Raw genomic sequence first — 14105 nt, forward strand, 5'->3', positions numbered from 1 at the left:
ATGAATTCTACACAATGTACTGTACGGCATTACTGCAAATTCATAGAGTAACTGAACTGTGAATAAGTTATGTGGGTTCAAAAATGACATTCAGACATTAAATACACTAGTTTGGACGTAGATTTTAGATTAAAAGTTCAAGTTATAGTGTTTCAATGCTCTTTGAAGTCTGAAATATATGTAAAACAGCAGGTAAATCTTTTTATTTGTTATGTGTCGAGTACAGTGTGACAATAAAGAGCAATTTCCTGCAGGCAACGTTTTTGCAGGATGAGATGCTGGACAGGGGGGCACTGTAGGACCACTGTAATGTGCAACCGAGTCAGGGGACACTGGTCGGGGTTGGGGTAACACAGGGATGAGATTAAACATCATAACACATGACTGGTTGAGCTATATTAACATAAAGTAGCTGACTGCTTCCTCAGCGGCCTATATCCAACCATCTAAAAAGTCACTTTCCTACTGCATCCCTAACAGACGCAGCAATAAATAAACAGTTAAAGAAACCAGGAAGCAGCGTCTTCTGTCTCTAGACAGTAAAAAACCAAAGTAACTCTGAGGTAGTGTATGATCCTCTGCTGCACGTACAAGCAGATTTCCAGTAACCGGGTTTCTCAAGTGCATGTAAACAGAGTCAGTGAGACAGAATGATTGCTAAACGTTAGTTTGTCATACGAGAAACAGTGAAGTCTTTCATTCTGGTCTAGCTCCTTTTAATACTGAATGTCCTGGCAGCAAATTGGCGCATTGATCCCACTTTGAATGGGAAGTGTAAAAAGGGATTAAGTGACTTTTTGTTATCCAGCAACAAGAACAGCGCTAACATCTGTATTTTGGTTAATGAAACTTGTTTCAAGGGGTTTTCTAACCTATTTTTTATTGTTAAAAATTGAGAGTATCATGTGTGAGGAGATGCTAATCCAGGTTTTGTTTGTGACAATCTGCAGGTTTTATCCTCTTAAAAAAGTCCCACCTCCCCTCCCCACACTGCAGCGCAGCATTAGCACCATGCGGAGTAACAAACACACACTGAGCAGCCTGACCTCGTCCTCTCACCCTGTCACTCAGCTCCATTCACCTTTTCACAGCGGCTCGGTCGGGGTCACATCAACACACACATTCAGCAGCCAAATCTCATCCCTCAGTCATTCAGCACCTCTCGGGGCTGCCTCGGGGAGGGGGGCAGGCTCGGTCTGTGTGTGTGTTTCCATAATCTGCTCTTAATCCCCAAATCCTCCCCTTCTTCTTTTTAAAGAGGAGGAAAAGCAACAAGTGATTGACAGACATGAGAAGCTTCAGTTACTCAGTGGAAGATTACCCATCATGCTCGGGGTCCTGCAGCATTCAGAGACTTGGACGAGTGTCAGCCAACACACTGCCGGAGTTTCGGTTTATAACCGGCTTCATTTAGATTGCTGTGAGCAGTGTGTGTGTGTGTGTGTGTTTCTCACACTGACCAGATACCGGTGCAGCAGGATTAGAGATGAAGTGGATGCAAACGCTCACAGGCTGCTCACAAAACACCTACAGCCGAATTAGCATTTTAAAAGAGCAATCAGAGAGCGTTAGTGAGGACTAAAGGTCATTACTGAACGCAGTTTAACCAGCTCAGCATGTGGGTGCTGGGACATTCAAGCTCGTACTCACTCCTCCAGGTTTGACAGTGTGGTACATCATGTAGTCAGTCTGTGTCTCTTTCTGCATTTTAGGTTATTTCTGCAGATTCTTGTTGCTGTTTTGCGTCACTGTGCATCCACTTTGTGTATCTTTGGAGTCGTGTCTCGTTCTTTGAGTCTTCTAGTCATTTTGTGTCTCACTGTGATAGCTTGACCTCTCTTTGTGTGCACGCACGGCCACTTTACATCTCTTTGTGGTCATTTTGTGTATCTTTGAGTCTTTGCAGCAGTTTTTTTTCTCTTTCAGTCATGTTTAGTCATGTTTTTGCCCCTTTTGTGTCGTTTCCTGGTCGTTTTGTGGTTCTTTGTAATCATATTGCATCTTTGTTGTTGTTTTATGTCTGTTTCCAGCCATAAACCCGCAGCTTGTGTGCTCTTTGAATCTCTTTGTTTCTGTAGTTACAAAGACTGTCTCCTTACAAAGACGGAGGTCTAGGGTCGTACATGTGCCCCCTGTGCCCTGAATGGGTTTTATTAGTGAACTCCAGCGGGTTAGTGTGTCCGATTTCTGACTGGAGGGTGATTTGTTGTCATAAATAAATAAATAAATGTATTTACATGCTCTGCAGCAACCTGATATTTTTACTCAACAGCCTCTGCCGGCTTCTGATTGGCTGAACACACCTGATCCAGGTACTCAGCAGTAGGTCGGACCGGGACCCTGGTTTAGAGTTCCTGGAGTAAAATAAACAGCAAACAGCTAGAGACAGATTCATGTTTTTATTTTTCATTCTAGTTTTTTATTTGCTGTCTTCTGCTCTTTCTGCAGCAGACTGCTGTAAACGTGAAGCACATTTAGATAACATTTATTAAACATTTAGATAACATTTAGATACCACTCACAGAAAATTTAGATTAGATTAAACTTTATTGCTCTTGTGCTGAGTGCGGGCACAGAGCCAACGATGATCTGCTTCACACATAACATTTCTTTTTCCAGGTCACTTTCGCAGACCACAGGTTTTATTCCTCAAAACATAATAACATGAATATTATCTTCATGCTCACTGAGTTTGGTCATAAATCCTAATAATACAGTTTGTGCCTCTGTTAGAGTCATTTGTGATGAGTGTTTGAGTCACCTGCTCACAGTCATTCATTTACATCAGTGATAATAATGTGATGTTTTGATGGTGAATATTTAGAAGAGAGTCGGTCGCCTTGGCAACGAGTCACAACGACACAATGACACCGGAGATGACCCGAATGACCCTGAATGTGCATGCACACCAGAAAGATACAGTTTGTGACACTGATGATCTCAGATTCAGCCTTGTGCTATTGAATTACTCATCAAATCTAAATGTTTAATCTGACAACATCTATTTACTGTAAATTGAACTGAGTGTTGCTCAGCAGTTCTAGTTTGACAAATGTTTGGTGCCATTTAAAAACGCTCGTCGTGCTCAAATGCGATCAGTGTCTGTCTTTTGCTGTTTGACACAGTGAGATTGAGGATGCCAGGTCACGCTTATCAACAGATAACACAATAAAGTTCAGATGGCACGACCATAAATACAATGTGCATCATCAGCACAGTCACTGCTCCAAATCAGAGAGAGTTACATACAGGTGAACGAAGACCATGGACCAAGGGTTTTGTTTTATTATGTAACCCTCATTCATCCACGTTTCCCTTATCGGTGTCCACGTTTCCCCCCTTGCATCTTGTCTTGTTCTTCCCACCAAAGGCGTGAGAAGGATGCAGGAATAAGATGATAGGGGTCCAGTTCTCTAAGTTCTCAGACAGGTTTTTTAAGGTGGATCCACCTGAAGCGGTGGCGGCTCAGCTATCAGCTGAACTTTAGAGTCATGTGGTGACTTGTGTTGTGTTGAACTTTGTATTTGTCCATGTAGGGACTGGCCAAAAACCCAGTGACGGCACACATCATGGTGTTTCCACATTGTCTTTGTCTGGTTTTGTTCCAGTATGTTTCTACTGGGTCCATTTTGTTTTGTTGCAACTCTTTTTCACCTGCTGTTCACGGCTCTTCTCCAAACCTTCACTGCACTTTTAACTTCAAATGCAACCAAACCTTTGATTGTTGCAGTCAAGTGTTTTTTGCTGTGATGTGGTTCTGTGGCTCCAGATCAGTTTCAGAGCCTCTGATCAGCTGCAGATTCCCAATGAAGGGGTGTGTGTGTGTGTGTGTGTGCGTTTTAAGACCGGGCTCCTTTGAGAAATAAGAGCTTTGGGGCCACTGAGTCTTTTTCGGCAGCCACACGTCACAGCGTCCTCCTCCTCCTCCTCCTCCTCCTCCTCCTCCTCAGTCTCCCAAATACCCTGAAGCAAAACAAGCGTTCAGAGAGGAGAGAGGGAGGACAGAGAGAAGCGTGGAGCCTGAAGACGCACAGGTCACTGAGATTTCCTCTCCCTTTTTTCTCTTCTGTGTGATTTCGCCGCTACTGCTGCTGCTGCTGTCATGTTGGACACACTCACCTTCCTCCTGGAGAAACTTTTCCTCCTCGCCCACGTCAAGATGTCCAGCCTGCTGCCTCCTCTGGGCCGAGGGCGCGGAGACGCGCCGCTCACCAGGTGCTGCGAGCGGGATGAGTCTCCTCCGCAGGCCGCCGGAGCTCAGCAGAAGTTCCAGCGAGGAGACCTGCTGGAGGTCCCGCGGACTCTCTTCACGCACTTCGGCATCTACCTGGGCGAAAACCGAGTGGCACACCTCATCCCGGACATCCTGCCGGTGCTGACCACCGACAGCCGCCAGATCCAGAAGATGGTGACAAACACGCGGCTGCTGCTGGGGGTGATCTCCAAGCGCGCCAGCATCCGGGTGGACTCCGTGGAGGACTTCGCGTACGGAGCCGGGATCCTGCCCAACGCCATGGACCGGGCGGTGCTCCGGAGCCCGCTGTCCGGGGAGGAGGTGGCTGTGCGGGCGGAGCGGCTGGTCGGCTCGGTGGCCTACAGTTTGCTGTGGAACAACTGCGAGCACTTCGTCACCTACTGCCGCTACGGCACGGCGCAAAGCCTGCAGACCGAGAAGGTGAGAATCCGGTACCGGGTGGCGGTTTTTACGCGAGCGGAACAGTTTTTACGCGCCGGCTTTGATGTGGCTTTTTGCGCACTGAGGTTAAACAGTTCTTATGGTCGTGCTGATTTATGCCGCTCACACTGACGCACTTTCACACCAACCACAGACACTTAACGCAGATCAGACGGTGGTTTTCAAAGCAAATCTAGCATCTTTGGCAGGTTGTAATGAACTACATTTAAGTTACATCAGGTTGTGAATTTAATTTTCCTTTTTTTCTTATGGAAACCTGGTTTAAAACACACACACAGGTCTGTTTACTACAGGTGACCACCGTGTGCTGGACTGTGCAGCTTCATAAATACAGAACGTGTCAATGAGCCACTTTCACTGTGACTCTGAGAGTTCAACAGGCTGATACATAACAAAACACATGCAAATAAACAAAACACAATCACATTTACATGCACTCAGTACTGGACACACTGAACAAGACTGTGCTGCTTTATATTTTCACACCACTTCCTTTAAGAGGAAACTCCTGCACTTATTACTTTATAACTTGCTGCAGTGACATGATTGCATTTTTAAAAGATACAGATAGTTTATGGATTTGTGTTTAAATCCCCTCTGAACTCATCAGTTTAATTTCAATCAAACAAAATTATCCAGTGTTTCACAAATATCAAGTAGACTATACTAAAAAACAGATTTCTGCATCAAAACTTTGTTTTTCTTCCTTCTTCTCTCTTGTTTATTATGTCACATCCCCTCCGGTGTATCTGGTGACTCCCTGGTTGGTGCCAGGGGAGGCACAGCAGTTAAAACAGCTTAATGCTGATGAGTCACTGATATGTCAATAATAATCAGCAAACAGTCACTTCTACTTTGGATACTGTAAAAACATGTGGCTGTGGTTTTACTTAAGTAGGATTCAAAGTGTTTTACTTGTAATAGTGTTTTTAAATTGTTGCATTAGTACTTTTTAGTACTACTGAGGAACAAAAGTAGTAGGACTAACGAGGTCCTCTCCTCAGTTTAAAGTGCAATAAAAACGACACAGCATCAGTGTCTGAGCCTGCGACTGCTTTTAAACGAGAGGAAAATCTGGGTCGCTTCTTGGAAAAGCCCAGAGAACAAGAGCTGCATTCAGTCTGGAGCCTCCTGCCAGAAACCAAACGGCAGCGGCGAGTCAGACGTAGTGCAGACGGATCATGATGATGATGGTGATGAATAAGGAGAGCAGCGGAGGCTCCTGGAGTCTGAGCCCCACTCTGTGCCCTTTATGTATCAGCATACGTTACACAGAGGGAACTATGAGTTCACTGGGTCATTTAAAATCACTTGGTGTTGCTCTGAAGGTATTTTCCAAACCAACTGGATGAAGAAATCAGATTTTTAACCAGTTTTCCAAGTTGCAGAAAAACTGCCACTTGGGTAATGAGTTTAACATTTGCAGGAATATACTTTGTGGTTCTTTGTGGTCCTGCTGTGTGAAGTTGGGCCTCATTTGAGAACAGTTTAATATTGTTCTTATTTTCTTTTTTCTTTTTTCTCCATCACATTTACCAAACTGCACAGACTTTGTCCATTTTTATTAGCATAATTAACGCCCCTAAAATCACCATATAAGGCTCCTGTTCTGCTTCGTTGATGAGAAAAATATATTCACACCAATGTGACCGCAGACGTCATGTTGGAGGAGCCAAAACAGTTAGTGAATGTCAACGGTGCCAGGGAGGTGTGACCAGAGCAGCTGTGACAGAAACAAAGCACAGTTTAAAAGCAAATGTAGAAGTTTCTGTGAAAAAAAGGACAATAATAATAAAAAGAAGTCTAAAATACACAAGAACAGAAACGCCTGCTAGTATAATGCAACAAACTTTAACAGCAGCACTGTGTCATTCCTCAAAAATGATCATTCAGTTCAATCAGCACCTCTCAATAATAATCAAACATCATTCACTGCAGAATCGACAACTGCTATTTGAGACTGACTCATTATTAGCCTCCTCATAATGAGTACTGTGATACAGCAAGTAACACAATGTAAGTTCCTATAGCAACGTAGTATTATTGTAAATACTAAAATACAACATAAAAACCTATAACATACCTACACTAAAAACCAAAAAGGAAGTAAAAGCCAGAATATGGCACAGTTCAATCCTTAAGTTTGTCCTAGTTTTTAGTTTGGACATTTGAAGGTGTAAAGCGTGGGGGAGGGCTGTGTGTGTGAGAGTGTAGGGGTGGTGGGGGGATCCGTCCATTCAGGACTCTGAGGTTCAGCCTCTGGCAGCACAGAGAGCTTTTCCCCGATCCAGTTACACTTCCTGTAATTTCCAAACTAAACAGTGGACCAGCCTGCCGCCTGGGACTCGCAGTCTGCTCACAGGTTTGTTAAAGGTGGGGCTGGGGGGCCAACGGGGGGGGGCTTTAACAGGAGCCCCACAGGGCCTCACAATAAAATAAACAGCAGGCCAATTATGTAGTTGCTTGGCTCAGTGAGAGTCTTGGTTGGAGCGGCTGGGCAAATCTTTTATTTGGAGACTTTAGAATTATTTTATTGGGTAATTAATAGTTTGCTCTACAAAAAGGAGTAGGATTGGTTTTCTTTATGCTTTTTCCACTAGTCTCTATGATTTACTATTTTTTCCCCTCTTTCTTCCAGTTTTGTGAGTGTCTGAAGTCGCTGATCCGGGACCAGCGTAACGTCCTCCTGACGGCGCTGCTGGGCGTCCTGTCCATGGGTTATTTGGGAATATCCCCCAGCACTGCCCTGCCCACCCTCCTCATCCCCTTCACCCTGTGGATGGCCGGTTAGACGCTTCAGGACAACATCCACCATCTACTACTGGTTCACGACAAGCTGAGCCGCCACGTTGGAAGACAGACAGAAAAGACGGCGTCATCTGCAAACGGTTTAACCAAGTTAACGACTCCATAACGACTGAACCTGTATCTGGTCTTAGCTCGTTCCTGCTGCACATGCACTGATGCTTTTTATGTTTCTTGCCTAAACAGAGGAAGAAATGGATAGTTAGCATTAGCAGCATTAGCATCCAGGACTGAAGAAAATAGATAAAGGAAAAGGACTAAATCAAAAGACAAGAGCATCACCTGATCCTGCACACTTTGACTTTCTGCAGAGTGATGAGCGCAGTAAAGTTGTGGTTTTCCACTTTTACCTGTGACGTTAAAAGGACCAAAGATCATTTAATAATCACTGATTTTACTGAAGCTGCAGGTTTTGTTTGACAGAATCTTTTGTGTGAACTTATTAGTCTTCCAAAATGGTGGCTTCAAACTATACTGTACTTGGCAGAAAACCACAGAGTTAGAGTAAACAGACATTTATTAATGTCCTTTCAGTACTCTTAATAATTTCATTGTGCATGGACACATCTGAAGTTCATCCTGTCCTTACACATTTACACTGAGGAACTCTAACTCTGTGGTGACCACACTGACTGTACTATAGGAAGTGCAACATTAGTTTCCTTCTATATAATCTCAGTTTCTTTAACTCGTGGAGCCAGACGTGCTCATTTCAGCCCCCTGAAGCTCTTCTGTAAATATCTATAGATATCCTCCACTGATTGTTTTCTAACAGTCACAAACTTTTGTACAGAATTTATTTTTTATGACGGTGTAACACTTTATAACGTGTGTTTTTGTAAATAAAGAAACTAGAGCGGATGTTGCTGAGTTTAATTTTTTGGTTCACAGTTCAATAGTTACTATAGCTGCATGAATACAGGTACATCATCTTATATTTCATTGTTGCTGGGTAATTTTAAGTTTTCAGAGCTTTAGTGTGAAAAATAAAATATTCAATTATTTGCTGCCATCCACTGGAAACTAGTGGGACCTGCAACACAATGAGCTGCAGGAGTATGGTGCACTAAAGCAAACTGAAGGACAGCTTTTTTTAAATTTGGGTGATTTTCTGAAATGAAACAAATAAACAAACTTATTACTGACAGCTGTCCTATTTTATGTCGGACAGAGATCCCGAGTTTAGGAGCCACAACTTTAAAGACTTTTCATGTCTCCTTTAGTTTTGAGTCTGGAATGATGAACTATGGAAAAATGTTTTACCCAGAATTCGTATTAAAATTGAGAATTACTAATTATTGTTTTAACTTTACATTTTTAAAGTCATTTTTTAAAATCCTAATCTTAATTTGGAGTAAAATATTTCATGTGGTTTTAAACAACAGAGTCGTGCTGGCGGCATAAAGCTGCAGCAGCTCTCTGATGCAGGTAAGTGACCACAAGGCTCTTGAACTGGATTCTGCATTTGATGAGGAGCCAGTATAATAAGATAACAACTGTTTTTTTACAACTTTGAACTCAGTCACTTCAATTTGGCTCTCGTAAAACACTCCTTCATAGTGTTTGAACAGATCTACAGATACAAATGGATAAAAATAATTAGAAATATGAATTGGAAAAAGTCTTGTTATGTGATGGATACAAGGAAGTTTCCAAGTCACAGAATAATGGTTAAAGTTAAATCCGTCATTATGAAATAGAAGAAATGTGACACAAACGTAACTCGGCCTCCTCAGAAACAATAAGCAATGAGGGGATTAGTGATGGAAACCACCAAGACATCTGTGACTCCTCTGAAAATCTGGTCAAGAACTTAAAGCTGCAGCGTTTTGGACCAGTTCTGAACAACAGAGTGAAACAAGAACCTGGAGGATGAACTAAAAACCACAAATAGTCCCCTTTAACTCCTTCACTCGTCTACTTTCTTCCTAGTCCATTTACTTCTTTACAGCTGGATTTGTGAAACGTGAGAAAGACCTCTGTTTGTAATCCGCTCTCCGCCTCCTCCCACCCACAGAACAAAAGCACCTGTGAGGCGACGGCTTTGCTTTTTCCCCTCGCCGTGTGTCCTCACACCATGTTTCCTCTGCAGCTGCTCGCTCTGCTCTTCATCGCCGACTCCGGGGAGAAGAAGAAGCAGGAAAAGGAAGAGAAGGATGAGGCAGACGCCCAGAGAGGAGAGGAGACGGGGAGCAAGTACGACCTGGTGTTCAAGAGGGGAGACCTGCTGGAGGTGCCCCGCACTCTGTTCACACACTTTGGGATTTACCTGGGGGGAGGCAGGTGAGGATGATTCCTTTCCTTTACCTTTCCTTTCCATCTTTCTTTGCTTTTTTGCCTCCTATTTCTTTTTATTGTCTTTCTTTTACTTTTTCCCATATCTTTTGCTTTTCTTTCTCTCCATTGCTTTCTTCCTCAATCTGTCTTCCTTTCCTTTTATTTTCTCCTCTTTCCTATTTCCATTCTTCTCTCCTTTCCTGCCTTATTTTACGCTCTTCTTTCCTTTCCTCCCTTCCTTCTCTTCCTTCTCTTCTCTTGCTGTCGTGCAACTTTCCTCACCATTTCTTTCCTTCCTTCATTTCATCTTGCGTCCTTTCGTTGTCTTCTCCTTTTCTTCTACGTCATGTCCTTTCATTTTCTCTGCCTCCCTCCAGAGTGGCTCATTTCATCCCCGACATCATGCCTGTCGTCTCTGGCGACCAGGGTCGAATCAAACAGATGGTGACAAACAGCAGACTTCTACTGGGAGTACTCACCAAGGTACTGAAACACTGACTCTGAATCAGAGAATTTAAAGGATTATTACGTGTATATCTGCCTTTACTCCTGTGTTTTCTCCTCAGTGTGGCAGCGTGAGAGTGGACTCAGTGGACGACTTCGCCTACGGATCAGAGATTCTCATTAACACCATGGACAAGGTGAGTCTGACATTAGAAAAGGAGGCGAACTTCATCAGACCAACCTGGCTACACACCCAGCACCACCTGCTGCTTTTACTCAAGTAGAAAAAGAATTTACTGTTGCAGTAGTGAACATAGTAATATGACAATACTGAATGAGTAAATCCTACAGTCAATTAAAAATGTGTTCTCAATGTGCATAATGGCCCTAAATTATAATATAAAATTTGTCATTTTAGTCATGAATAAATTTTATGAACTAATTTTATATTTAAATCATACAGTCAGGTTGGAGTTCATTTGAACTACTTTATATACTTTTAGCAGTGTGCATACAGAGGAATGGGATAGAAAACAAATTCAAATGACAACATGAACAGATGTTGCAGAATCAGCTGTTAGCTGCAGAGAGTTTATGAAGCTGTTGATGATTTTACAGTGAAAGTGCAGCAATAAACCTAAACGTCTGACGTCAGGCGGTTCATCTGTTACTGTGTGTTTATGGCTTTATTTTTGGGAACAGGTGACCTCTGACATTCCTGAATACCTGACGTTATAATTGTCATGCTGTGATTGTTCAAACTTCATCATATGACCATTAATGTAGTACATGGTGCAGACATCACATGTGTGGAATATTTAGAGGAGAGTCCAGGATTATCATCATCATGTTTAACCTCATTTCACTGCCTCTCTTTTAAACTAATTGGCTGTGGAGTAGGAACTGTATTCTCTGTGAGTTGTACTAGAATAAACATTAGCAAACAATGGCATTAATCACTGTTGTATTTCAGGAGAAACATGTTAAACGCAACTAAACTACAACAGCTGTTGTTTCTCACATCCTGACCAATAGTTATAGCTGCTAAACTGTTATTTAACAGTTTTTTTTCTCTTCTGAATAAACGTTAATCCACCTGCGACTGGAATTGGCAGGATTAGAGATGTGGCAACGGCAGCACGAATAGCTGCAGGCTTAACGTGTTGGCAGTGGCAGTGAAAGCAGCAGCTGTGCCAGCAGTAGTAACACCTCGGTTTCCTCTACCTGTTGCCCCTTGCGTCCAGGTGTGCAGTCGTCCGGCGCTGCAGGGCGAGGAGGTGGCCAGGAGGGCCGAGAAGCTGCGGGGTGATGTGGCCTACAGTCTGCTGTGGTACAACTGTGAACACTTTGTCATGTACTGTCGATACGGCACCGCCATGAGCTTCCAGACGTTTCAGGTGATGCTGGATCACAAACATCAAACCACAACCAGACAGAAGTGGTGCTAAGAGAACCACTTTAATGTCTGAATAATGAATATTACATATATAACATATACATTTACATTTACATTTACATTTAGTCATTTAGCAGATGCTTTTATCCAAAGCGACTTACAAGTGAAATACAGTATGTCACATAGTTCTGTTTCAGGATTATCATACTATGCACTGGCTGTATAGGTTGTGGACGGACATTTAAGTTTGGGGACATGAGGGACAATTTTACAACTAACTAACCGTTAGCTGCAAAATAAAATATACTAAATTAGCTATTAGCAGCTCCCATTTGCTAAGTATCATGAGACATACAGACAGTTTTTACTGGATTACTTTAATTCTGAAGGTAATCTAAAAACCTGATCATTCTCAGCTACAAGTGTTTTCTTTCAATAGTTCCTGCACATGTGTTCAAAGACACTGATATCATGAAAAAGTGTCTGCGTCTAAGATGATATGTGTCAGGTTAGGATAGATTGCTGAATGAAATAGGGTATTGAATCGGGTGTGTTTAAAGGTAGTTACTGATGAATGTGTTAGGCAACAACTAAACTACAATAACTGAATTCCTAGTTTTACACCTGTCTCTTTCCCATCATGCGATATATTTGCCTCACATCTCTCCTTCTCCTGCTGCCTTAGAGTTTAAACCTCTAAAATATATGCAAACGTAAATGGAAACTGTCTTAATGGTACAATAATTTGATTCTAACAATTCTCCCCTCTATGGTTCCAATATGACTGAAAGTATTTCCAGTAGAATGAGCCGACTCCAGTGATGCTTTGACCAGATTTACAATCAAAAAACAAACATAGAAAGCTAAATATTAATATAGACAGCAGTTAGTACATTATACGTTCGTATATTATACTGTATATAGTACTACATACTTCCTCACGCATGCTGTCAGTTCCACACTGCAGTAACCTAATCTGACCTTTAGCTGCTGCAGATTAAAGCTGATCACAGATCAGGCCGACCTCCCTCTTTAATTAGATTAAGCCTGGCTGTTGCAGCAACAGGCAGTAAATGAAAGCTCCATTGTTTCTGCTGTGTTGTTCTTTCTCGGCTGCAAGGCGTCTTCTCACTGGAGCGTTTAGAGCAGGGGTGTCCAATCCTGGTCCTTGAGGGCCACTGTCCGGCTTGTTTTGCAACCAGCCCTGCACTTCCAGCTTCTGATTGGCTAAACACACCTGATCCAGGTGATCAGTAGTGGGTTAGGGCAGAGATAGTAGGAAAACTAGCAGGATAGTGGCCCTCGAGGACCGGGATTGGACAACCCTGGTTTAGAGCCAGTGTAGCTGTGACATGGAGGACAGGGAGGAGTGGAACAAGTACTCAGATATTCTACTTGAGTAACAGTATCATTACCACAGTGTAGAAATACTCTATTAGTAGTGAAAGTCCTTCAAAATGCTCAAAGTACAGTATACAGTATAAAGTATTATCAGCAGAATATAGGTAATGGGCCAAGTCCTTCATTTACTTACATTCACCCCATTAAACCATAATAAGTTATCTGTAATATGTAAGAATCTATAGCTGTAGGATTTATAAAGAGTAACCTTTATGATGTGGGTAACGCATTTTAGGTGAATAAAACAGTGCATCATCTCCATCTAGTGGTTAATTCAGTGTGTGACTCTAATCTCTGAACTCAGAACAAACTTGAGAGTTCCCAGCCTTAAATGAAATGAAATATTCTCTCACCTGTCGTCATGAGCTCTGGGTCATGACGTTTCATCCTCTTTTCAGTTCTGTAAAACAGTGAGGAACCTGTTGCTGAGTCGGGGGGTTGCCAAGGCTACGGCGGTGCTGGGAGTCTGTTTGCTCCTCTACCTCAGAGATGTGACGGCCTGCACTGCCCTGCTGGCCGTCCTGTTGCCCTTCATCATCTGGATGGCATCGTAAACACACATGAAACCGACCTGACGAGACTAAAAGGGACGAAGGAGTCAAACATGAGGATGCTTCTCGTTTCTTGATGTCTCCGGGCTGCACACATGAGACTAATCTGTAAAAATAGAAATTAAGTCATGGGTGTAATAAAGAGTGTATTTTTCTGAAATTCTTGAGTTTGCTGTATTCTTTGGATTAAGGCGTCGTCCCATGATGCTACAAAGCAGAGTGGAGACAAATCCGTGCTTAATCCTGTTAAACTGAACATATTCAAGAGCACATGTTTTTATTTTGTTGAGATGATGAGCACTTTAATTATTAGCTGCGTTTTCCATGTTTTTTATTCTTACGATTACATGCACACAGTAAACAGAAAGTTGGTTAATGAAACTGTTGACACTGAATGGAAATAAAGTAGAATATCATAATTTTCTTCAATTGTATCATTGTTACATGTTATAACTTCAAATTCCTTTAGTTTATTTGATTAATTCTGTTTTATTAGATACATTTAGTATTTATTTTTAAATTGAATTAGTACAAT

At 42.4% G+C, this 14105-nt stretch overlaps 2 protein-coding genes across 2 annotated transcripts; both read left to right on the plus strand.

Annotated features, from left to right (window-relative positions):
- The first annotated feature begins 3958 nt into the window (after window positions 1–3958).
- Window positions 3959–8362, plus strand: LOC113168272 (lecithin retinol acyltransferase-like). The gene is made up of 2 exons (XM_026369285.1): window positions 3959–4675; window positions 7335–8362. The coding sequence occupies exons 1-2, from the start codon at window positions 4103–4105 to the stop codon at window positions 7485–7487; spliced, it is 726 nt and encodes a 241-aa protein (XP_026225070.1). The 5' UTR covers window positions 3959–4102; the 3' UTR covers window positions 7488–8362.
- Window positions 8363–9578: 1216 nt separating this feature from the next.
- lratb.2 (lecithin retinol acyltransferase b, tandem duplicate 2) lies at window positions 9579–13573 on the plus strand. The gene is made up of 5 exons (XM_026369296.1): window positions 9579–9784; window positions 10156–10261; window positions 10345–10419; window positions 11467–11619; window positions 13418–13573. The coding sequence occupies exons 1-5, from the start codon at window positions 9579–9581 to the stop codon at window positions 13571–13573; spliced, it is 696 nt and encodes a 231-aa protein (XP_026225081.1).
- Window positions 13574–14105: the final 532 nt, after the last annotated feature.

The sequence above is a fragment of the Anabas testudineus genome, chromosome 18, assembly GCF_900324465.2.
Source record: "Anabas testudineus chromosome 18, fAnaTes1.2, whole genome shotgun sequence".
Taxonomy (NCBI): Eukaryota; Metazoa; Chordata; class Actinopteri; order Anabantiformes; family Anabantidae; genus Anabas; species Anabas testudineus.

What these genes read in the sequence shown, in the direction of transcription:
- LOC113168272 (XM_026369285.1), top strand. Translation starts at nt 4,103, where the DNA reads ATGTTGGACACACTCACCTTCCTCCTGGAGAAACTTTTCCTCCTCGCC. An exon ending in AAAGCCTGCAGACCGAGAAG is followed by an intron (nt 4,676 to 7,334) that starts GTGAGAATCCGG and finishes TCTTTCTTCCAG; the next exon opens with TTTTGTGAGTGTCTGAAGTC.
- lratb.2 (XM_026369296.1), top strand. Translation starts at nt 9,579, where the DNA reads ATGTTTCCTCTGCAGCTGCTCGCTCTGCTCTTCATCGCCGACTCCGGG. An exon ending in ATTTACCTGGGGGGAGGCAG is followed by an intron (nt 9,785 to 10,155) that starts GTGAGGATGATT and finishes GCCTCCCTCCAG; the next exon opens with AGTGGCTCATTTCATCCCCG. An exon ending in TGAGCTTCCAGACGTTTCAG is followed by an intron (nt 11,620 to 13,417) that starts GTGATGCTGGAT and finishes TCCTCTTTTCAG; the next exon opens with TTCTGTAAAACAGTGAGGAA.